We start from the raw sequence: 22,913 nt of genomic DNA, 5'->3' as shown, positions 1-22,913 counted from the left end.
ACTAACTTACCCTGGTAACAATTTTGGGAGAATCGATGGGATTTCATAGAGAAAAAAGATGCTTGGAAAGTTATTTTTAGAAACTACTGTGATTTCACAGGCGTGATTATTCAGTACTTGTCACTGTGGTTGTACCAACATCGTTTTACTAATTTATGTTCGTTGTTCAATTAGGCTACTCTGTAGCATATGTTAAGCCTAATTTATATTGCGCGGATTGTCGGTAAAGGATTTATCCACGACATTTTTCCAATCTGGCACGCCTACTGCAAATGGTTTCTCTTGGAAGAAGCGGCCAGTTTTAGGCCTACCAATCAGAACTATATTGTGTCAAATCGCAAAATATGAGAATACACAAGAGCGTGTGTGCTACCGATGCAATCACTTCTTTCCTCATTCACACTTATAATAAGAACGAACAACAATCGGAACAGAAAATTGTAAGAAAAATAGGGGGGTCATTGGACATTCAAAAATTTAATATTTCGCAATCGAGTGGATGGAAGTGCGCCGATTGGTCCCAAAAGTTGAGAACCACTGAGTGGGATAATTAACAATTAATCATGGGACAATATTCCTGAGGCAGAACAAGATCAGACTTAAATGCGAAGAATAAAAACTGAACGATCAACCACACACATTTACTTGCAACAATTTTATTTGAAATAATTTGCCGCAAATCTGGGTAAAGGAAAGACCGAAAAAGCGAAATTTTTCGAATCTTTTTTCAGCACTGATTTCGAGGAAGGAACAATCTCATGGTTTTGTTGCACGAAGAAAATAATACGAGCAGAGGCATAAAATTATTGGAATGTGACGAAACGAATTTCTTTTCTGTAAAACCTAAGTTCGAAAAATGGAAACAAAATAAAAAAAGCGAAAATAATTGTTTTTGTTTAAAGTTCAGGTTTTGAATCAGTTGAATTCAATCTCGGATCAATATTTTCACTAATTCCGAACCAGTTGTTAAATGCCATGAGCGCAGCGTTTTTACCGGATATGATTGACATTTCCATGGCACTTGCTGCCCACTCTATGGGACTCGTGTAGAAAACACCTCCATGATTGAGGATAAAGCTGCTCAGTTTGTCAGGTGGGCTGTGGGGAAAATAATGTACGGATACAAATTAAACAACAAGTGTGAAACAATCAAACCTGTAGAACGGGTAAGCGAACCAAACTTTCTCTCTAACTTCTGTGTAGGATTCAAACACTGTTTGTAATTGTTCCTCGCTCAACGATTCGTTGGAAAATATTTTGTAAACACCGGAATCCACAGAGTCCTTGTTGGGGTCGAAATCCACAGGGACGTGGAAACCGATCGACCTGCGCGGAACTTGGTACATTTTATCTCGATATCAAGTTTTAAATTTTTGTAGGAACCTGTAAAACAGGTTGTTGACTGTAGTAAAAATGACCCCTGGGCATTCCTCAATAGAATTACAATCAAACAAAGATGGTCTGAGCTTTCCTTTGATAAAAGTTGCCACCGTTTTCCTGCAAACAAGTCCACAGTTTGCAACACAGCAATTGTTAATATTGAACACACCTGTAATGCCTGGGGTCGGTTGCAGCGTCTGGACAAACTGCTGCGTCTGAGCACACACCGGTCACGTTTATGTGTGACTTGTCACGGTTGATTGGCGTCGCTACGACAACCACGTCGTACTGTCTGTAATAGATTGTTGTAATTCATGTTTGGTCAACGTCACGTGATCGTACCTGGACGTTCCGCTCTGCTGCGCGACAGAGAAAGTGTCGCCATCACGTGACAAGGATGCAACACGCTCTTTTATGATTGTGACGTCAGAATTGTCGACAAGTTTCGAACAAAGCATTTTATTCCCATTTTTGATGGACCACAGGTCAGACTGGATCCCGGCCATGGACACCATACCTGTGGAAGACAATATACCTGAGAACTTATAGCGGCTTCCAGAATAAACCATTGTTGTTTGCGTTAGTGCTCGATTTGTACGACATGAAGTTTCAACATCTCACCGACAAACCCATTAACTCCACAGTTTTGTCCGTAGTTTGCTCTGAGACCGCCAGACACCAAAGTACTGATTGTAAAATCGCTTAAACCGATTTTCGAAAATAAATCACAAGAGGTTTTCTGCAAACAATGTGCAATTTTAACCACAATGTTTTCTTAATGGTTTATTATTAAAATTTGTTGATGTTCCAACGAGATGGTCGTTTACTTAAGCGTAGAATTGACCTTGACATCCACGTGATTGTGGTATGACCTGAAGGCAACACGTGCTTCACTCGCAGCAAGGTAAAGTGTGATCACATGATTACTGCAGACTTATCGTGGCCAACATTAATCTCAACATCCCTCATAAACTTACAAGGATTTTACCTCAGTCGCGTGGATGAATTGTTTATGTCCAAGTGCATTCATTAATTCACCAACCGATGTGAAACTATGGCCGCTCTGTTGTTTCGAGTACACACTAAAATTGTTGTAGTGTCAAAAACATGTTGTTAGTTAGACTTGAGGGCTCCTACCTTTCAAACTCTTTCATGAAAGCATTCTCAATCCAACCGAGGCGGATTAAATCCAGTCCAAAGCTCCACAACATTTTGAATATTGAAACAATCCACCACGTGCTTGTCTGTAGAATGTATTTCTTACCGTCGAAAAACGCCAGAGTTTGGTCAACGTCATTGGCGTGTTTTAAACCTAAACAGGACAGAATAAAATTTTACACATGGAAATGACAAGTTCTTATACATGCCGTACCAAAGATTATTATTTTACACAAGCCATAAAACACAGGACGTACCAAAAGTGGATGCGATCTCCTTTGCGTACATGTTTTTTCCATGGATAACTGAACCTCCACTTTCATACTCTCTACCGCCGACAGTGATCGTGGCTACTCGGCCGCACAACACTTCCGGTTCGTACAGATCGATTGTGACGTCACTTCCGAATAATGTTCGCGTAAAATATGCTGTCGAGGTTCCCCCGATTCCACCACCAATGATTGCTGGGCACAAAATGTCAACATAGAAGTTTTGTATTTACCATTCGTTGCATAGTTTTAGTTGAGAAAAGTGTTTCTACCAGAGTGTAACTTACCAATTCTATGGGGGTTACTTTTTCCCAGTCTGCTATCTAGTCTCAGCCTGTCAACGTACTTAGTATCACGCAGCAAGTTCGCTGACACTGAAACCACACACAGCACAACTACAAACTGAGTCAGCATGTTCATACTGCAAACAGAACAATGGCGTACATTTAGACTTGACCAGAAAGAGTGCACTCTGCCAAAAAGCAATTTCCTGATCACCAATACAAGAAACAAGCCCACATAATAGCAATGTAACCAAGCGTGCAACTACTCACGATCCACGTTGGAGAGAAACATTGCCCTCTTGTCACGTAACAAACGCCTTACTGGCAAACAAAAAAATGTCGATCGGATTACGTCACCTGTTGACCGAATTTCTCGTTAATATTTGCGTCGTAAAAAAATGCGAGCTAAGCAAAAATCCAGCTGTTGTTAAAATAGATCAACGCAAGCAAAAGGTGCTTGATTAAACGCATCGCTCGTCAATCCTTTCGTCGCTGTTTCCACAACAAAACTGAGTCGCAAATCACGAAGACCTGCTTATTTATGCAACTGACTCTTACAACTTCTGCAAATCCAACAATCTTTTACTTTTCTGACATGTAATCAACAATAAATTGTGGCCATCAGCAAGGAATTTATTTTCACATTATTGTGCGGGCAAAGGTTGTCCTGGGGGGCCTCCAGATGCTTGCATGGGCATTCCAGGTTGGGGCATAGCATCAGGCATCTTCGCCGCCTTCGACTCACTCTTGGGTCCGGTCACCGGTTCCTCTTCTTTCGGTTCCACAATGTTGACATTGTCAGGGAGTGGCTTCTTCGGGCCAATCTTTCCAGTAGGATCCCAAGGCAACATGATTTTCACCTTGATCCCCAGAACACCTGAAGGATGAACATTGTTTGAAGACAGTAGATACTGTGACATCACACAAGCACCAGGTAAAAAGAAATTCACTTCCCCACGAAATTGTGAAAAAATAATATAACAAACATTTGTCAAAGATTTATTTTACTTTTGAAATAAATAATTAACAAAAACATTTTGCATTAAATTGAGCTTAAAAACACTACTACAGATTGTTGTATGCATCAGTAACAATATGTTGTCATCAAAGTATTTATGAAGACCATCGTGATAACATCATTTGCATACAATGATTAAACTTGCCAGCAAATGATTGTCATATATTAGTTTATTTTATCTGTTGATTGGAGAAAACAAATTTCAATTAAGTCTTTCAGTTTGTGCAGTCAATGGGAACATGACGTCCACAGTCCTATGTAACACATATTCCACTAACACTGTACATGTAAATGGAAATTAACACCAACAATTATCGTGAAATGAACCTTGTCTGAGGAGGACATGGCGAACTGCGGTGTCAACATATTCTCTGACTGGATCACCAGAATGTATCATAAGTCCGTCAACAAATTTCATCGATTTGGCACGTTGGCCTCTCAGTTTACCGGAGACAACCACCTCACAACCCTTTGCACCAGATTCCATAATAAAGCGCAGAACACCATAACACGCCCTGGACCAAAATCGCATTATTTTCCTAAATGTTTTAAATGAAAAATAATATTGGTGAACAAACAGCATCAGATAACCAAGACGTATATCTCATCACATATAATAAGACAGGGGCATTCAGTTGTCATCATTTGCTACATGATAGAAACAAGAGTTCTACATTGAACCCACCTTCTCACAGCAAGACCCCCAAGAAGTTTGTATCTCAACGACTCGCACTGGGCAGTTGCACAAAGACCTCGGTTGGCAACTTTCTCAGCATACAACTAAAAGTAGGAAACAGTCTTGACATGTTAATGTAATAATTTACATTTTTGCACATATTCAATAAAAACTTTTTATTAACACACAAACATGTGACAGTCTTTTTGCAACAAATGTATGAAAGTCCTAAAGCAACTACCTACAAAAGGAAGACAGTTGCCTCAAACGCAAACAAATTAATATAGCAAGTTTAATAGAATCAGCCACTGCATGGTGAAGCAGGGCACTGCTGGCAACTTGCAATAAGGTTGGGTATCAATGTGTTATAATGATTAGCAACAAAGAAAAATAACAAAATCTGTGGTTTCTGGCAATAGTTGTACTATACATCATGTATTAAAATAGTAATTAGTTCTGACCTCTACGGAGTCGTCTTTGAAGTTGAAACGCTTTTGAACCATCGATGTAAGTTCACGAATTCTTCGGCCTTTTTCACCAAGAACATTTTGTGTTCTTGTGGCCAGAATTATAATCTCAGTTCTTGATGGAGTGACACGAACTTCAACGCCGCTGTAGCCATCTTCGGCAAGTTCCCTCCACAAAAGTTCGTTCAACTCGGCTTTGAAGAGTCCATCAAGGACAAACTAGGCGAACAAATAAGTTTAATATAATACATCTGTTTCGTTCACTAATTTTTATCCGCCAACATCCAATTAATTCGACCAAATGATCCAGTTTTAAATAGTTTGATAAAAAGTTTATACAACATTTATCTCTTGTGCGCAGAATATATTGATTTGTCGGCGAAAATAATCGCAATAAAAGCTCACACCTTCTTTTTCTTCGATATCGGCGTTGCCATATCGGCAGTTTTGGGAAAGAGATCGATTCCGGAAAATTTCACACAGCGTTGCCTCTACACATAGAAATCTTAAAAAGAAGTCAATAAAACTTTTAAATGCAACAATTATTAGCAAAAAATCACCTTAAAAGAAGTTTTGATATTTAAAAATTGTTCCAACATTTTAACTTTAGTTGTGTTTAAATCCAAATTCAAAAACAAACTTGTAAATAATTTGTCAAGATTGCTTTCATCTAAAACAATGACCGCACTTTGTATAAGTGGTAAATTTTCTCTTTTGTAAATTTTTTTTTGAAATTAACATTACAAATTTATATACTACTTTGTTAAGTTGTCCATGATTTGATAAAATATGGATTGAGTTCTTTCCAAGTTTATGTCAAATTGTTGGTAAACTAAAACGCAACACTTAACAGGTCAGTAGTGGAGTTTTCAATGTGAAATATCGGTTGTTGGCAACAACAAACTTGTTTCCGAAAAAGCAAAACCACCACCACTGTAGCAATACAACTTCGTTTCAGAATATGGTGTGTATTGCTGAAAGGTATTTAACACGTCAGAAGCGACCAGATAATTGGAAAGTGAAATCAGGGTACATACATCGAGGTTGGCCTGTTGTAGGTTTCGTTGTTGCTATCGCCCTCGCCGTTTATCCTGTCTACGTTTTTCCGCTTTACCACGTTCACAAATATAGTAAGTTTATGTTGAAGGTGCTTTACTACCTTTACGTTGATGTAAACGTTTATGCTTCTTTTGTATGTTTTCTGTACAAGATATTAATACTGATTTTCTTGTAATTCCAATATTTAGTATTTTTCACACACTTGTTTGTGATTTGATTTCCAGAGGAGATTCAGGAGAAGGCAAGAGCTACAGTGAAACAAGAAGAAGTGCAGCCAGGTGGAATGAGAGTTTGGTCCGATCCTTTCAAACCTCAAGCTAATAAAAAAAAATAAAATATCCAACATGATTTCTGTGGGAAACAGAGACAGGCTACAAAAGCCACTGTTTGTACATTTTCTTCCAGAAGCAGTTTTATTTTTATGTGTGCTATTGTTTTTAGTTGTTCCTTATATTGCTTTGGGTTCAAGCCCACTTATAACTTCGCCTAACCAAACCACTTTGACATTTACATTAATTTTCACGGTCATCCAACTTGTGGCATTTTCTTTCATTTGGAATCACTGCAAACCGGTGCAGGTGGAAGAAATGCAATTCAGCCTTAAATCAAAAGCAACTATTAGTATTGGAAAATCCCTTTTCTTGTGCTTTGTGTGTTTTCTAACCCTCCATGTTGGGTGTGTATTGTTTGGAGCTTCACTGCTTGACATGGTGAAAGAAACTGCTCTGTGGGCTTGCATGGTCACGACCATTGTCACCATTCCCAACCTTTTTCTGTTGGGAAGTTCATTTCAACATTTTTACAGAGTTGTTGTGTGTGGGAAGTTCGAAAACTCAACTGAGAGATTCCTTTACTTTCAGTCGGTTGGGCCCGTTATAGGCAGCTGGGCATCTGCAGTTGTCATCCCTTTGGATTGGGAAAGGCCGTGGCAAGTTTGGCCAATTCCTTGTGTGATTGGAGCTCTGCTTGGTTATTTAATGGCAATGTTGGCAGTTTCTATTGTTCAAGCTAGGGAACTAAAAACTGTAAAGCTTCACTGATAAGATCACAAAAATTTTGGTTTTGGTGTAAACATACTGCAAATAAGTATTTATGGAAACATACTGTGCGAATATTGGTTTATTTCCTCATGTTTTTCCTGCCCAACTTTTGAAACAATAAATTTATGGTGAATTTCGAACAAAACCAAGTCAAGTGAGTTGCAAGGTTTATTCCTCGGAATCAACATTAACTGTGTTCAACCCCTTGAAAGAAGCAACGGCAACGTATGTGACGAGGGTGTATAATTTGTTCGCTGAATCTTCATCTTCGTTGCGTTTCCTGGCAAGTCGGACTCTGATCCTGTATGGAACATTCCTAAACACAACAAATTTTCTTTAAAACAAGTTACTAAAATAATGATTGAAATCTATGGGTGTAAAAATGTTAACATAAAGGTCCTAATTGAAAATGATGCAAAAAACACTTATTTAAATTACACATGTAAAAAAATAAGCAAAATAATATAAAATAAAAAAAGTTTAAACTAGGATTTGGAAAAATAAAAACGTAAATTCGCGCCTCTTAATTATCGTTTTTACTACTTTCGGTTACTAGCAAAAAAAGCTCCACAATTCGGCAAATAACTTAAAAAATGTATGAAAGTCCTAAAGCAACTACCTACAAAAGAAGGCAGTTGCCTCAAACGCAAACAGATTAATTTAGCAAGTTTAATAGAATCAGCCACTGCATGGTGAACCAGGGCACTGCTGGCAACTTGCACAAGAAATACTGGTAAGGTTAACATTTAAACATCTCAGTTACGAAAAATCAGCGTAAACGCAATCAATCGTAATCGTTTTGGGTAAGCCAGACAAACTGTCCATTTCTGTATTGTGCATTACAACAATAATATCCATTGCAATACAGCTGAACAACAAAATCACTAAACAGGTCAGCACTTGGTCACATACCTAATTCCCTGGGCCCATATCGCTTTGTTTAAACGAGTGTCGATCCTCACATCCTCGGTTCCCATCATTTTGTGGGTAAACTTTCTTATTTCTTTGATGGCTCTCGGGGCCCGCTTCTTGAATCCCCTTCGAAACATAAATTTCTTGAATGCATGGAAGGAAAAGTAACATGAATTTTAATTCAAAACAATTCAGTCCATGTCAGCGTGTGTGTCAATGCTACCAATATTACACAGATAAATATCAGCTTGTTGAAGATGCTAATTATTACTTTAGCACAAAGGAGAAGCCAACAGCACAAGCAAGGCACTGAAGGAGCAATGATGTGCTCAACACCAATATATATTATAAAGTTTAAACTTACGTTCCATGGATTCTCTTGTGCATGTGGATCGTGTACTCACGAGTTACCACATCCTTCATGGCCTTCACTCCAGATCGCTTCTTGTCTTTCTTCGACACCATCTGTAAAGAAAACACAACATTAACATTTTTGCAGCACCAGTCCATCACTGTCTACTGCACCACTCAAAAGAAAAACACCCACTTGCTTAGAATTGTTTGTACAACAACACAGCAATGTAATAAATGTTTGTAAGTGCTTGAGCTCCGGCTACAAGAATTTGCCACAGCCTCAAAACCAACAACATGTTGTAGCAGAATTTGTCCAGTAACCGTATTTTTATCAACAGAAAAAAAGGCTGGAGTTCTGCCTGAAGTATTAAACCTCCATTTGACTTGGGACAAAATTACCGTTTTTGTAACAAAAATCACTTCTCAGATAAGGAAGGGATTAAACAAAGCGATAATGTGTTTCTTGGAATAACCCTGTCTTGCGAAATTATTTATGAAATCCTGATTTTCAAGGATAAATACAACCTACAGAATTTGCTACCAACCTTGTCTTCGCCCAAACTTGAAAAGACCATTGAAATCATATGCAAATGATATCTCGGTTCCAAACATTTTGGTACAAATTCTATTTTTCCAAACAAATCCATCTTCTTATTTATTCCGACTTTCACATAATTAGATATTACAACAGCAATGTATTTTGCTGATGTTAAAAAAGTTGATATGAATATATGTTTCCATTTTTATGATTGGTGTGTTAAACTACTGTTTAAAATATGTATTTTTATGCTATGGGCCAACTACAATAAAAAAAAGGATTTTATGAATTAAGGTTTTAATTTTTTTCTTATTCTTTTTGTTTTACTGTGTTTTAATTTATAACGACGATAAAAATTTAAACAAACGTTCCGCTTGAATGATAATTTGTTCAAGTTTTTTAACATGCCAACAAATAAATTCGGTTGCTGGGAAAGCCATCTTGTTTTACGTGTAATTTGAGTTTGAAATTTTGTGTTACTTCGTCTATTTTAAAGAAAGATTTGATTTATTTTTGCCAGAATTTTGTTGTGTGTTAAAATAATAGATGAGAAGAAACGTCACAAATACCCAGCCATAAAATATTTGCTTTAATCAGAAACCGCAACATACGCTATGAAGGTATGTTTTTGTAATTTAAAAAGCAACTTGCACAACACATATTTTTTTGTCCTGTATTTTGTTGGTAATAATAGATATAAATTTGTTGCAGCGCATGTTTAGCCTGAAGGACAGAGTTCATGGCTCAGATACCCCAATAACATTTCAATGGCAAAATGTGCTTGGGAATTATCTTGCAACAACTGGACAAGATCACACAGTCAAGATATGGGACAGACATGGTCAGCTGCAAGAAGAAGTTCATCTACCAGGGTACCTGATGTCAAAATTTACCTAACCTTTAAGATACTAAAAATGTCAGTTTGTGTGCACATAATCCACGCCAACTAAATACCACAAATTGTCACTCCAGATTGTTTTGAGTGGATTAGTAAAGAATAATTTAGTTAACCAATTTGTGATCCCTATGCAATAAAACAGATTTGTTTGTGTAATTCATGCTGAATGTTTATGTTCAGAGCCACAACTGGAATAGAATGGGATAAGGACGGGGATGTTCTGTGTGCAATATGTGAGAAGAGCAGCATGCTTTATATGTGGGACGCCAACCAGAAGAAAGTCAACAAGATTGACAGCGGGGCTAAAGATGGTTTGACATTTCTATGCTGGTCGAAAACAACTCTTCTTTTGGCAATAGGTTAAATTCCTTTCTTGCTTTTTCTTATTTACCTTTCTTTATGTTTTAACAAAAAGTTTAGAAGACTCTGCTTGTTCCTGCATTAATAGTTTGCCATAATTGCAATACAACTATCATTGATTCATGCCTTCAATGTTTTGAGCATTATTTTTCAGGTACAGTGAAAGGAAATCTTATCTTGTACGACCACAAAGTTGGCAGAAAAGTTTCAATTCTCGGAAAACACAACAAAAAAATAATTTCTGGAGTTTGGAGTTTACAAAACAAACTTGCTTTAAGTGGAGCTGATAATTTGGTCACCGTAAGTTGTTTATATTCTGGGTATGTTGGATGTGTAAATTGAAGGGTTTCTAGATAGAAACAGGATTTAATTTACCTTTGTTTGGGTGGAGGGGTGGTAAATTCTGCAACTTGATTCTCAAACTAAGCATAGATTTTATAAAGACCCCATACTTGCACTCATATTAACACTTACATTTTATCAAATACTCTGATTGATCAATGTTTGTCAGGTAAGCGATGACACAGGAAAAACTATTCATCAATTCAGTGTCCGAGATCTTCCTACAAGAATAAGATTTTCTGAAATAAAGAGAGGAGGAAAAAATGAAGCCGGAGATAACGCTGTAAACCCAACAAGTTTATATTCTTACATGTCTGTTTTTAATCATGTTAATTAGTTTCAATGTCGGGAAAATGTTTTTCTAAATTAAATGCATCAAAAAGATTAGTAGTTACGACTTTGGTATAATTTCTATCTTGCAGGTAAGTGCAATTGTCGGAAAGAAAACTTTGTTTCTTTACAAACTGTTTGATGTTGAAAATGTTATTGAACTTGCCTTTCAACCTAACTATGGAAAAATTGAGGCTTATGAATGGTATGGGAATGGTTACATCATGATTGGTTTCTCAAATGGTTTCATTATTGCAATATCAACATTTGCCAAAGAAATTGGACAGGTAGGAAAAGTGTTTCTTCATTTAATTTTGTCCATTTGTGTTTCATGTTGAAATAATTACCAGCTTTGTTGTATCTGAAAGTGACAACTGGTGGTAATGGTCAAAGTCTGGCTTGTAATGTTTTTGTTTACAAAGGAACTTTTTCAATTGCGAGATCATCATGACTACCTCTCATCCATCGCAATATCAACGTCCCTGAACTATGCTGCCTCGTGTGGTGATACCAGTGTTAGAATTCACGACCTTCACAATGTCACAGAAGTTTCAGCCATCATAAATCTCGAAGATGAACCAAAAGGTGAACCCTGTGTACATTCTCTGTAGTTTACCAACTAATTGTTGCTTCCGTGAAGGTTTAAAATCCATCAACTGGACATCTGACGGACAACTTCTGGCTGTGGCATCAGCTCGTGGAAACTTGCATTGTTACCTCACAAAGCTTCCAATCCTTGGTGACTCGTACGGAACAAAGTAGGGGATATTTCCTTGTAATAATGTTTTACATTTTCTCCCCCCTAATTAGTGCCAGAAAACTGATGTGAATAGAAATTATTTAGAGCTCCAGCACAGAAATAAACAGTGATTGCTTCACTTTGTGTTTTGTGGATGTTTTCTGTTGTGACATCACAATCTGAGGTCGTTCCATTGCAGACTGGCTTACCTTACTTCACTATTGGAAGTTACTGTTGTCAATAATGTGGAGGATGATCCTGCCACTGCTGTTTCCATTGACATTGAACCGACCTTCATAGCATGTGGTCCCTACCACCTGGCTGTTGGGATGAACAACAGGGCCTGGTTCTACTTTTTATCAGACAAAGGTTTTTAGTAAAAATCCATAAAATATTGATTTTGTTTTAGTAAATTTTAGGATTTTTTTGTGCCCGAGAAATATTTGTTTTGTTACAGAAACCCAGAGAACGTGTGACAAGGAATATTTAGAAAGTATTAAAAGCATGTGTCTCAATGCTGATTACGCAGCTGTGTTGTTTGGTGGGAAAGTGCAACTACATATGGTAAGATATGGTTTATGTAAATACTTTGTTGTCATCTTTATGTTGTTTTTAGATCGACCAACGAATGCATGCAGGAGTTGAGGAACGAGAAACAAGATTATTTCCAGAAAGAGAGGAAATGGGGAAGTCGACGTGCTGTGCCCTCACAAATGATCTCCTTGTTTATGGAACGGATGTAAGATTTTTTCAATATTGGGGGTTTTAAAGATTTTAACTTTCACAAAAGAATAATGATTTTAAATCTGTTATTTATTTTACTCAAAACTTCCTTGAATGTTTAAGTTTTATAACAAATTTTATTTTTTTTGGCACATGTTAAAACTTTTCACATCTGCAGACAGGAAATTTATTTTTCTTCTACATCGAGGATTGGGCTCAAGTCAACGTGTTTCGCCATTCTGTCGGGATAAGGAACGTTTACCCCGATAGTTGTGGAGGATATGTCGTGTTCATAGATGAAAAAGGCGATGGGTGAGTTCATATTTCAATAAAATATTTGACAAAATTAAATAGCGACATTGTTACAATATGTTTACTCATGACAAATTTTCTCCAGATTCATTTACAACCCAGTTGATGATTCAACTTTTGAGATTCCTTCGATTCCATCCAACAGCAAAGGGTTGCTATGGGAACATAACCTTTATGACAAAGGAGTGTTTGTCGTTTTTGATGATACCGACATCAATACTTACATCTTCAACAGGGAGTCGACGCAAGGTATTTTAATTATGGATTTCTGTCTGACTAATAACGTTTTCTATTTTAAAGAAATTCTTTATTTTCAGGTTCTCATGTTGTATTGGTCGGTTCAACCCATCTCCCAATCAATCAAAAACCACTCCTACTTTACAATGGGACGGTGACACTGCAGATAGCTAGCGGGAAAACGACACCCATGTTACTCGACACTCACTCATTCCTCCACGTCCCCGATAGTGGGGAAGAAATTGTGGTTAGTGATGTTTTAATGTTTGTGTGGAAGGAGCAGGTCCACTAATAAAAAAATAAAACCAGATTAACCGCAAGAAACTTGAGCAAGCGATCGCGTTGAGAAGGTGGCGTGAAGCTTGGGCTATCTGTGCCGCTCTTAAAACAACCTCCAAACAAAATTGGTTTCGCTTGGGTGCAGCTGCCCTCCATGCCCTTGAAGTTGACCTTGCTGTTAGAGTTTATCGTTACCTTGGCGATGCTGGGATGGTAATTGCACTGGAAAGCCTCAGGTGTGTTGTTGTCACTGGAAACAGGTTTTATTACAGCTCAGGGCCTGCATGAAGTGATTTCAGACAGATTAACAATAAAAGCCACAAAAAAGGAACAAACATAGATTAATCATTTTCAGTTTCTTTCATATTTTGTGTCAGTTTTGGTTAAAAAAGAGTTTGGCAAGTTGTGTTTTTTTACAGGGATGTAGAAGATAGCAATTTGTTGGCTGGAACGTTAGCAAGTTATATGGGGGAGTTTGACCTGGCTCAAGACCTCCTGTTGCGATCAAGTAACCCTCTGGCTGCACTGGACATGAGAAGGGATCTAATGCATTGGGACACTGCTCTCCAACTTGCCAACTCTCTTGATCCTCAACAAATACCCTTCATTGCTAAGGAGTATGGGCAACAACTTGAGTTTACGTAAGTTTGTTATGTTTAAGTACAAGTTCATATTTTGATGATGTCATACTTGGTTGTTTTTGTTTGTTTTATAAAACTGTGTACTGTGTGACCAATGTTTGTGGGCTACCCCAACTGAGTGGGTTAAAACCGGGGAAAAAATATTAGTCAGTCCCTGGCCTCAGGGTTGTTAGCTGGAGTAATATAGTTGCAGTTGTCATGTCACAAACATTGGGATTCTACTGAATATCAGAGTGCAGTTGTTCGGATTTCAATCAAGAGTAATTGTATTTTGCAACAATCCTGAACCAATTTGATGTCACCAATGACACTGACTGCAATCAAGGAATTGGTATAAATATGTTGAACCCTTATTTTTCAGAGGAAACTACACGTCTGCATTGTCTCATTTTGAGAAAGGAGTCACAAGGGCAGCAGTGCATAAGGAACATGATGAAGTTTGTGCTGCAGGAGTTGCCAGAACTTCCATAAGACTGGGAGATATAAGAAGAGGAGTTCAACTTGCTCTCCAACATCCTAACAGACAACTTAAAAAGGTGACAAGTGTTTAGTTGATGCCTTTGTTTAATTAATTTTTCTATGTTATTCTATTCTTTGGTTGAGGTCTAATAATTTCAGTCACTCGTTTGCACCAATATTGTGAAATTAACTTTTGGTTTCAACTATGTTGTGATTCACCAGGAATGTGGTTCAATATTGGAAGGAATGCGGCAGTTCCAAGAATCAGCCTCACTATTTGAGAAAGGAGAATATTTCGACAAAGCAGCTGCTGTCTACATCAAGTGCAAGAACTGGCAAAAAGTTGGAGCTCTTCTCCCCAAGGTTTCACAATTCCTAATCACATTTCGATGACAACAAACTTCCAACCTGTCGTTATTCATGTTTTCAGATAACTTCACTGAAAATATTTCTTCAATACGCGAAAGCCAAAGAGGCAGACGGAAAATATACGGAAGCTGCCGATGCTTACCACAGAGCTCGGGATTATGACTCAGAGGTTCGGATATATTTGGACCACTTGAGGGACCCAGAGAGGGCAGTACACATCGTGAAGGAACAAGGGTCGATAGAGGGCGCTAAGATGGTGGCAAAGTGAGTGTAAAAAATTTGGTGACGTATTGGTTGATGACGTCATTGTGATGTGAATTTCAGATTCTTCATCAAACACGGGGATTACGGTTCGGCCATACAGTTCCTTGTATTGTCGAAATGCAACGATGAAGCTTTCCAGATGGCACAACAACATGGTCAAATGGAGGTAAGATTTAACCTTCGGCGAATAACTCGATTATCAGGGAAATTTCCCGTTCCGTAGATATACGCTGACATCATCGGAGAAGATGCGTCACCCGAAGATTTCCGAAGCATCGCCGTTCATTTTGAGAATGACAAAAATAATCTTTTGGCGGGAAAATTCTTTACCCGATGTGGGGATTACCCCAAGGTATAATTTCCTGTGTTTTGTTGAATAAACGTCATCATTTCAATAAGAGCAAAGTAGTAAAATCCTGTTGTTTTAAGGCGTTACGTCACTACTTGAAATGTTCGTCTTCTGACTCGAACGAAGCTTTGTTGATGGCAATCGAGGCAGTCGCAGCATCTAAGGATCAAAAGTTGATAAAACAACTCACAGACTTTCTAATGGGAGAATTAGATGGAATGCCGAAGGTGACTGCACTAAAATAACAGCTCGGTCAAACTTTCATCATAATTTAAAAGTTTTAATCCCAACTGGAAAAAGTCACACTTACGTCAAAAGTTTTCCAACCTATTTGAGTTGAGTTCTTTGTGTTCCAGGACGCGAATTATTTGTTTAAACTTTACATGGCATTGGGGGAATTCGGTGACGCCGCACACACGGCTGTCATCATTTCCAAGGAGGAACAAAACAATGGTAACTACAGAGTTGCCCACAAACTTTTATTCAGGTGGGAATTTTATCCGCGCTTTAAAACCAAATATTTCCTAGTGTTGAAATAACATCAAACATTGGTGGACTTCAACTTTTCAATCAATATCCACAAATGTTTACGATGTTTGTGTTCAGTATGCTCCAGGAGTTAAAATCCCGGAACATCAAAGTTCCAGCGGAGATGGAAAATAACCTCCTCATCCTCCACTCCTACATCCTTGTCAAGGATCACATTAAGAGGGGGAACCACCTAATTGCAGCTCGAATGCTGATCAGAGTCGCGGAAAATATTTCAAAATTCCCCCAACGTAAGTCGAGTTGTCAAAATTATGTTGAAATATTTTGGGTCGCGGGACCAATGTTATTTGTTCTCACTCAAGGTTTTTATTTGTTTCGTTTATTGAAGCACTTTGTACAAAATGTGAGTATACACGAGTAAATGTGACGAAACCCAAACAACAGAATTCTTCAACATTTTACCAAGAAGTTTGAGAGCTGGCTGCCTTTGTTCAGTAATATGGCAAACTTTTCGGGTGGGGGGTTCTCCAGTGGTTTGTGTCGTGTGTGTGGGGGGGGTATTAGGCCTTCGGTTGAGGCTCGACTCCGTTAACCGACGTGTATTTAACCTCAAGTTGGGGTTGGGTTGGTCTTGGGGTAGAAAATCCACATCTTTGCAGGATGGTCTGGATTGGTCCGGTCTGATCCAAACCAAACTCCTCACCTTCCTTCATGGTTTCCGGGAGTCGGATTCCGAGGACTTCTGGAAGAAGGAGGGCAAGAATTCCTGAAATATTAATGAGAAGTTTACTTTGATTGGTCGAAGCACTGATGCGGAACAAGAAAAGACCAAAATTAATCGTGTATCAGGTTTCCAACTATTCTGCATCAATTTAAACTCACCTCCAACAATGGCCATCAGACCGAACACGACGTAGGGAAGGGGTTTTGCGATGATTCCCAGCATGGCGATGATAGGAGACATAATTCCACCGATCCTAGCGAAGCTGCTGCACAAACCGATTCCAACATTCCTGGGAATATTGAAGATGTGAAGATAGATTCAACACGGGGGAAAGTCCCTACCTGATCGGGGTCGGGTACAACTCGGCGGCAAAAATGTAAACGACCCCGAAAGCTGCAGCGATGCTGAACTTCCCCAACATCGACAGTGTAATGTTCAGCCAGAGATATTCTGTGTTACAAACATTTGTTTCGGAACTAAATCACTTCAAGCTTCAACAATGTAGTGGTGGGAGTATTTATGTGGATTGATTTTGTCTCACGAAGTTTTCGTGTCAATCCAAATATTTTCCAAACATTTTTACCTTCTGGAGGCACAAAGAGCATCGCGATGCAAGCGACCCCTGACAATATAAGGGTGAAGCTGAGTGAAGGTCTCCTCCCCCATCTCTCAATGACGATAATCGCGATACAACTTGCCGGAATCTCCACGAATCCCGATAGAAATAGATTGATGAAAGGATCACCCCCAAGGTCAGCCGAGTTCAAGGTCAACCCGTAATACACACAGGAACAAACCAACCTAGAAACAATGGCAGGGTGGGTTGCTATGGTGGGGGCATGTCACGTTGGGTGACTCATGGTGGGATTCGAACCCACAACCTTCAGTTCTCCTTACCAACAGTAGAAGAGATTGAGTGATTTCTTCCTCATGTTTGGAGTTCGGACAAGGTCGATTGGTCCGTATGCTCTCTCCTCTTCATCTCCATCCTTAGAATCCACGCCTCTGTATGATGCAAGTCACTACTTGGTGATATACCTTCACCGCCAGGTTATATGCAAGTCACTACAAGGTGATACACCTTCACCAGTGTATTAACTGACGTTGAACATTTGCAAAGATCGCATTTAAAATTTTTGAACTGATGTTTTCGTTGTACGTTCATTATATTTTATGCATAAAGTTATGTAACAAACCCTTCAGCAATTGCGTCAAGATCTTGGGCTTCTTCCGACGAAGCTGAAACACTTTTCAACAAACTTTGGATTATGACGTTTGCTTCTTTGTAGCGACGATGCGACAACAACCATCGAGGGGATTCGAATAGTATCCTGCAAAATTATTCGGTTCAGAGAAGTCACGTGACCGACGACAGAAACGCGCGAAGTTTGTGGAGGTTGCGGAGGTTGTGGAGGTTGCGGAGGTTGTGGAGGATGCGGAGGTTGCTTACCAATAGATCGAGATGAGACAAATCACAGGGAGACTGAGAACAAGCTGCAAAGTCCTCCAACTTCTGATGAAGTATCCGTACATAGCAAGCAAGCAGAAACCAAGGGCGAAGAACGCTTGAGAGGTTTGACCGATTCGAACTCGATATTTTGGTGCGACGATCTCTGTGGCTGAAGTCACACATTATTATGATGACGTAAGTGCAATCCCAGATGTGATCGCCCAACTGCACAGGTACTTACCTGACAATCACAACTATCGTATCGAGTCATTAGGTTCGCTGGCTTGTGTTAAACATATTTATAATTTCACGTGGACTTATTCAATGCAGGTTGTATTTGTTTCAAACACTAGATCTCGTTTCATTTACTTTTTCTTCGACGTTGGAATGACCGATAGGGGGCGCTGTACTCACCGAGAACATACGAACTCGTGAAAGCGGGAAAGAGACAAAATCCGCTGATGGAACGGAGTATGACGAAGATGACGTAGGACTTGACGAAAGCAACGGTGACGCCGAACCCCGTCCCTAGTGCTGCTGATATCACTATGGTGATGATGCGGCCGTAACTGCGAGGATAAATTGTTATGTCCTACTCATAAAAACCAACTTTATCGTATACCTGTCGGCGATTTGACCCCAGAAGACGCAACCCAAGGTCACCCCGAGCATGAAGATGGCTTGTGCGAGATGAGTCTTGTAAGAATCCGAACACACGAGGTTAAACTCGTTCATTATCGTTGATGTGAAGAGCGATGATTGGTTGTAAACCCACGACACACAATCGACCACCTCATATTCGACGTTCGGTGGCGCTAGCGACGTGCTGGTAGTATTATTTTCCGGCCACCAGAGGGAGCAGTTGGTTGTTGAATCCAGTATGTCGTATCTGCCGTATAAAGTTTGTTGGAAAACAAAATTAATTACACGCAATCGAGCTGGATCGTAATAGTTCGAAAAGGGGAAGTCAGAGTCATCATGTGTTGTTGCATCCACACGTTTGAACTTGGTTTTCACCGTCAGTGGAACAGCTAATGTTGTTGTTCGTAAATTATGTTGTCATTAACATTTGCCACTTTATAAACAAAACACAGCCCAAATGTAAACATTCAATTGTTTTGCATCCCCCATAAATGTGAGGTTTCTGACCTTTGACATCCGTCCATTGCTTCCGTGTTGTTCGGAAGATATTTCATGGTTTGGATGAAAGTCCAAGATTTGTTGCAACCCTGAAACCGGAAAGTTCGCGTTTAATTAAACCACAAGATTCCTCCCGACAACAACACAGGATTTAATTCCTTATAAATAATCAGACTTTGGCGGTTGTGGCACGAACGCAATGATCCAGGAAAGTTGTAATTTCAGTTAAGAACTTGTCGATAGTTGGGAGATTTCAACCTAATTAGTGGAGATATCGATTTTTTGTTCGATTCCACGCCAACAACAAAGGACAAGGCGTGATGGATATTCTTGTTTGTGCCGAGTTGATTTTTGTGGGAGGTTGGTTAAATAAACTGAATACTTCGAGTTGTTGAAAAGTTTTTGAAAAATTACATTTGCATGGTAAGGGTTATTCCCCTGTCAAAACCCCCTATATCGCGTTACATTGATCGTGTTGTGGTCTTTAAAATACAAACACACCCGCTGACCGATGTACAGGGCTGGAATCCAACCTCTGACCTGGAAACCAACTGCGTACAAACCATGGGTGAAACTTTGAGGTTTTCAGGGTTTTACGTGAAGGTGACTGTCGACCTTCAAACCACCTTCAAGTTTTGGCATCTTTACAACACTTGAAATGTGGGAATTTATGCCTCCCCTACTTTAACCCCACGTCCATTACCTTCCCCGTTGTTTGTTTTCGCCGTTTTTCTGAAGGAGTTCTTTGTGTGAGTGCGGGGAGGCTGCCTTTACCGGGGGGTAAATATTTGCCAACGACAAAGTACACGCAGATATTTGTTCTCGCGGAGCTGACGAAACATTTGAGCGGGAATAAATAAAACTTCATAACTTGAAGCAAAGATCATCAGTGAATCTCAACCCTTTGTCAGCGTCAAAACCACAAGTTTGTGAGAAGTCGCCAGAGAACCACGGTTGTGGATAAGACGGGGTATTTCCCCGCTATACCTGGGACATTGCGTGAAAGTTCACTAAAGACAATAGTTTACCTTGACCAGTTGTTGTTGTAGCGGAAACTCGCATCTGTATTCGACATCAGCTCCAAGATAAACCATAGCTCCCATGTGGCTTGCAACCAGCACAGCAGGAACCATCAAAACCATGAGTTGAAACCACTGTTTCGGACTCAACTTCTCCATATCTTCCAGTATCTTGTCAAACTCAACCATTTTAACCTTGTTTAATTGTTAAGGAATGCAAAGTCCTCTAAATAAGCAAAAATCGTCTTAAATTTTTTTTGCGAAACTTTTCGACCGTAAACTGACGTTTTCCTGTTCAGTGACGTCATTCTTACTCTGGATTTCTGCGTTTGAAAAAGTGCAAACATTCGAACCCCCCCCCCCAACTTTGCTGCTTCTCACTTCCCAAAAATTGTCCTCAGGTTGGCATGACAACTATGCTGTAATTCTCATTGGAGACCGAACACAATAAAGCATCGTCATCTTTAACCGGCATATTTGTTGCTATGGTTGTATGTCTGGGCTGCAAAGTCTGTAAACCTCGTATATTTAACAAAACACAACTTGCACAGCTGAGCGATATCTAACAATGACCACAAAATATTATTTGAAAGCTTAAAATTGGAAATTTGCCGTGCAAAGCCATGCTGGTTTCCACTTCTTGTTTAAATGTTGATTAAAGTCGATTTGAAAGCAATCAACGTCATCTTATCGCTTTTCCCGCGCGAATTCCCGGTCGATTTAATCGACATCCCCCCCTCGCCTTAATCACGGATTTCGTCACTTCGTTAAAATCGACCCAACCTCGTCTACCCCTAAACCCGAGTCGCGATTTTCGTTTTGATGCAAAACCGCTGACAAACCTTCTTCCTCTCTCCCCCCCCCCCCGCCATTGTTGGCTCGACAAACAAAAACTTTATCACAGGCGCGGTTACCATGACAACAATTATTACTAAACCCCCCAGAACCTCGCCGAGATCTTCTAAATTTTGGGAAAACTGTTTTGGAAACTATTCCGGTGACGAAACAATCGAATCGTGTGAAAGCTTGCACCAGGCGATCAAACAATAGCATTGTCACGTCACAACCGCCTTCCCGCGGTTTCTCTTTTGTCTCCCGCTTTTTCATCAAACGTTGCCCTTGACAAATTACCATCGCCCGCTGGTTCCGTTTAAGTGTTCGGTCATTCGAGTTCAACGTTTGTGTTTTGGTGACGATTAGTCTGTATTAATAGATGTGTTCAATGATGCGTGAAATTCACTTGGGCGATCTGTGCATAACAAATGTCGTTTTTTCCACAGATATTGTCCCAATCCTGACCACCACAGTGATTGAATGCCGCCGCGGGAATTTGATGAGGTCGAGTTTCAGTTACGCAGCGATGCTCATGCGACCAGAATACCGGAATAAAATCGACTCCAAGTTCAAGAAGAAGATAGAAGACATCGTCAGGCGAGATTATTATTTGCTAACAATTAATAAATCCCAGGAGTATGACGGGGCTGCGCGATAATATGTGCGCAGTAACAACGTTATGAATTCATGGTTAAGCCCAGCGTTAAAAACTTCCTGGACTTAATGAGGCATAAAACCTTACCCGAGGTCTTAACGTGCTTGGATAGAAATCATAACCTCCCGAAATAAATATCAGGGACTCCATGAGGCGTTGCTGAGAATTAACTTTTGTTGCACTTAGTGTATAAAGTCGAATAAACCGGTGTTTGCTGGTAAGTGGCAGGGGTTGGGGGTGGTTGTTTGTAATTAGAATTCACATGTTTCGAGCAGGAAGACTGGGTCAAACCAGGAAGAAGAGGATGAGCGGACGACTCCGTGTCCGTATTGTGGATCAGAGCTTGCGGAAACCGACTTAATGTGCCCCGGATGTAGGAACACCATCCCTTATTGCATTGCAACCGTGAGTCACCCCTGTGTATTCGAACAAACGTCTGTGTTTACTTATCAATGTTTATTTGTGGCGTCACAGGGACGTCACGTGACGCGGGACAATCTGACTTGTTGTCCTCGATGTCAGTTTCCTGCGCTCTCTAGCGAGCTCCAGCGGTATCTTGACTTCGAGGCTGTTTGTCCGATGTGCATTGAACGAGTGACGTCAGACGAGTTAGTCCGGATCAGAAACCCTGAAAAGATATTTGGTGACGTCAGAGCTTAATTTACGAGAGGAATCGACGATGAAGGTTTTTTGTGGGACTTCCCCTCCCATGTAGGTCAACACAATTTGTGACCTGGGGTTAAAAGTTTATGTAAACAAGGGTTGGATTAGCCAAGTTTAAACAAGATTATATTTTTGTATTTTCACAATAATTTTACTTTATCTATCTGTACTTTTTCCGCTGCTGTTAAAGTACTTTTCACATTGTTCGTATGATTTTGATGTTATTTCATTCGAAGCACGCTGTGTAGTAATGGTTGATTCAAATTATAAACAAATTCATATGTTTGCCGTGTTTGTATGTTGGGTAAATATTTAAGAAAATATTTGAGGCATTTACGTTGATGGTAAAAATGCCATTTGTTAAACCGAGGGAGATGTAGAGCAGGTAAACGTCTGTAAGTTAAAAACCTAATTAAATTTATCAATCTGCAGCAAACTGTGCATTCTATAAACGGTGATTGTTTGAATCCAACTCTGTGAAA

At 39.5% G+C, this 22,913-nt stretch overlaps 6 protein-coding genes across 6 annotated transcripts; 2 read left to right on the top strand and 4 right to left on the bottom strand.

Moving 5' to 3' along the window:
• Positions 1 to 628: 628 nt before the first annotated feature.
• On the bottom strand, positions 629 to 3,666 carry LOC145912404 (prenylcysteine oxidase 1-like). The gene is made up of 10 exons (XM_082999862.1): positions 3,095 to 3,666; positions 2,796 to 3,002; positions 2,518 to 2,692; positions 2,369 to 2,462; positions 2,002 to 2,119; positions 1,723 to 1,897; positions 1,550 to 1,672; positions 1,384 to 1,497; positions 1,156 to 1,326; positions 629 to 1,098 (listed from the first exon to the last, which is right to left on the bottom strand). Exons 1-10 carry the CDS (start codon positions 3,225 to 3,227, stop codon positions 897 to 899), a joined length of 1,512 nt encoding a protein of 503 aa, XP_082855988.1. The 5' UTR covers positions 3,228 to 3,666; the 3' UTR covers positions 629 to 896.
• A 35-nt stretch (positions 3,667 to 3,701) lies between these two features.
• On the bottom strand, positions 3,702 to 5,742 carry LOC145912405 (small ribosomal subunit protein uS3-like). Its single transcript, XM_082999863.1, has 5 exons — positions 5,660 to 5,742; positions 5,247 to 5,471; positions 4,795 to 4,889; positions 4,437 to 4,624; positions 3,702 to 3,968 (listed from the first exon to the last, which is right to left on the bottom strand). The coding sequence occupies exons 1-5, from the start codon at positions 5,687 to 5,689 to the stop codon at positions 3,736 to 3,738; spliced, it is 771 nt and encodes a 256-aa protein (XP_082855989.1). The 5' UTR covers positions 5,690 to 5,742; the 3' UTR covers positions 3,702 to 3,735.
• A 497-nt stretch (positions 5,743 to 6,239) lies between these two features.
• On the top strand, positions 6,240 to 7,484 carry LOC145910193 (GPI ethanolamine phosphate transferase, stabilizing subunit-like). Its single transcript, XM_082997227.1, has 2 exons — positions 6,240 to 6,382; positions 6,536 to 7,484. The coding sequence occupies exon 2, from the start codon at positions 6,656 to 6,658 to the stop codon at positions 7,349 to 7,351; it is 696 nt and encodes a 231-aa protein (XP_082853353.1). The 5' UTR covers positions 6,240 to 6,382; positions 6,536 to 6,655; the 3' UTR covers positions 7,352 to 7,484.
• Positions 7,485 to 7,501: 17 nt separating this feature from the next.
• Positions 7,502 to 9,191, bottom strand: LOC145910194 (large ribosomal subunit protein eL31-like). Its single transcript, XM_082997229.1, has 4 exons — positions 9,163 to 9,191; positions 8,628 to 8,728; positions 8,264 to 8,389; positions 7,502 to 7,667 (listed from the first exon to the last, which is right to left on the bottom strand). Exons 2-4 carry the CDS (start codon positions 8,726 to 8,728, stop codon positions 7,520 to 7,522), a joined length of 375 nt encoding a protein of 124 aa, XP_082853355.1. The 5' UTR covers positions 9,163 to 9,191; the 3' UTR covers positions 7,502 to 7,519.
• A 482-nt stretch (positions 9,192 to 9,673) lies between these two features.
• LOC145912364 (WD repeat-containing protein 19-like) lies at positions 9,674 to 22,706 on the top strand. The gene is made up of 27 exons (XM_082999812.1): positions 9,674 to 9,775; positions 9,867 to 10,027; positions 10,234 to 10,412; positions 10,568 to 10,713; positions 10,925 to 11,038; positions 11,178 to 11,372; positions 11,508 to 11,670; positions 11,726 to 11,843; positions 12,024 to 12,193; positions 12,282 to 12,388; positions 12,441 to 12,563; positions 12,726 to 12,859; positions 12,945 to 13,108; positions 13,177 to 13,343; positions 13,406 to 13,611; positions 13,795 to 14,016; positions 14,378 to 14,552; positions 14,698 to 14,838; positions 14,906 to 15,108; positions 15,169 to 15,274; positions 15,332 to 15,460; positions 15,538 to 15,684; positions 15,814 to 15,944; positions 16,064 to 16,236; positions 21,560 to 21,710; positions 22,044 to 22,173; positions 22,243 to 22,706. Exons 1-27 carry the CDS (start codon positions 9,770 to 9,772, stop codon positions 22,426 to 22,428), a joined length of 4,047 nt encoding a protein of 1,348 aa, XP_082855938.1. The 5' UTR covers positions 9,674 to 9,769; the 3' UTR covers positions 22,429 to 22,706.
• LOC145912371 (organic cation transporter protein-like) lies at positions 16,473 to 20,489 on the bottom strand. The gene is made up of 11 exons (XM_082999823.1): positions 20,289 to 20,489; positions 19,270 to 19,349; positions 18,743 to 19,009; positions 18,535 to 18,689; positions 18,121 to 18,289; positions 17,867 to 18,001; positions 17,568 to 17,675; positions 17,254 to 17,471; positions 17,012 to 17,120; positions 16,829 to 16,959; positions 16,473 to 16,712 (listed from the first exon to the last, which is right to left on the bottom strand). The coding sequence occupies exons 1-11, from the start codon at positions 20,466 to 20,468 to the stop codon at positions 16,507 to 16,509; spliced, it is 1,758 nt and encodes a 585-aa protein (XP_082855949.1). The 5' UTR covers positions 20,469 to 20,489; the 3' UTR covers positions 16,473 to 16,506.
• Positions 22,707 to 22,913: the final 207 nt, after the last annotated feature.

This window comes from Ascidia mentula, chromosome 8 (assembly GCF_947561715.1).
Source record: "Ascidia mentula chromosome 8, kaAscMent1.1, whole genome shotgun sequence".
Lineage (NCBI taxonomy): Eukaryota > Metazoa > Chordata > Ascidiacea > Phlebobranchia > Ascidiidae > Ascidia > Ascidia mentula.
This window is presented reverse-complemented; position numbering and strand designations above follow the sequence as displayed.

What these genes read in the sequence shown, in the direction of transcription:
- LOC145912404 (XM_082999862.1), bottom strand. Translation starts at nt 3,227, where the DNA reads ATGAACATGCTGACTCAGTTTGTAGTTGTGCTGTGTGTGGTTTCAGTG. An exon ending in AAGTAACCCCCATAGAATTG is followed by an intron (nt 3,003 to 3,094) that starts GTAAGTTACACT and finishes TTTTGTGCCCAG; the next exon opens with CAATCATTGGTGGTGGAATC. An exon ending in TTCGCTTACCCGTTCTACAG is followed by an intron (nt 1,099 to 1,155) that starts GTTTGATTGTTT and finishes TTTTCCCCACAG; the next exon opens with CCCACCTGACAAACTGAGCA.
- LOC145912405 (XM_082999863.1), bottom strand. Translation starts at nt 5,689, where the DNA reads ATGGCAACGCCGATATCGAAGAAAAAGAAG. An exon ending in CGATATCGAAGAAAAAGAAG is followed by an intron (nt 5,472 to 5,659) that starts GTGTGAGCTTTT and finishes TTGTTCGCCTAG; the next exon opens with TTTGTCCTTGATGGACTCTT. An exon ending in CCATGTCCTCCTCAGACAAG is followed by an intron (nt 3,969 to 4,436) that starts GTTCATTTCACG and finishes TTCATCCTTCAG; the next exon opens with GTGTTCTGGGGATCAAGGTG.
- LOC145910193 (XM_082997227.1), top strand. Translation starts at nt 6,656, where the DNA reads ATGATTTCTGTGGGAAACAGAGACAGGCTACAAAAGCCACTGTTTGTA.
- LOC145910194 (XM_082997229.1), bottom strand. Translation starts at nt 8,728, where the DNA reads ATGGTGTCGAAGAAAGACAAGAAGCGATCTGGAGTGAAGGCCATGAAG. An exon ending in CACAAGAGAATCCATGGAAC is followed by an intron (nt 8,390 to 8,627) that starts GTAAGTTTAAAC and finishes TATGTTTCGAAG; the next exon opens with GGGATTCAAGAAGCGGGCCC. An exon ending in ATATGGGCCCAGGGAATTAG is followed by an intron (nt 7,668 to 8,263) that starts GTATGTGACCAA and finishes TGTTGTGTTTAG; the next exon opens with GAATGTTCCATACAGGATCA.
- LOC145912364 (XM_082999812.1), top strand. An exon ending in CTACTTTTTATCAGACAAAG is followed by an intron (nt 12,194 to 12,281) that starts GTTTTTAGTAAA and finishes GTTTTGTTACAG; the next exon opens with AAACCCAGAGAACGTGTGAC. An exon ending in CAACAGGGAGTCGACGCAAG is followed by an intron (nt 13,109 to 13,176) that starts GTATTTTAATTA and finishes CTTTATTTTCAG; the next exon opens with GTTCTCATGTTGTATTGGTC.
- LOC145912371 (XM_082999823.1), bottom strand. Translation starts at nt 20,468, where the DNA reads ATGGTTGAGTTTGACAAGATACTGGAAGATATGGAGAAGTTGAGTCCG. An exon ending in GCAATGGACGGATGTCAAAG is followed by an intron (nt 19,010 to 19,269) that starts GTCAGAAACCTC and finishes TTTATACGGCAG; the next exon opens with ATACGACATACTGGATTCAA. An exon ending in CACGAGTTCGTATGTTCTCG is followed by an intron (nt 18,290 to 18,534) that starts GTGAGTACAGCG and finishes GTGTGACTTCAG; the next exon opens with CCACAGAGATCGTCGCACCA.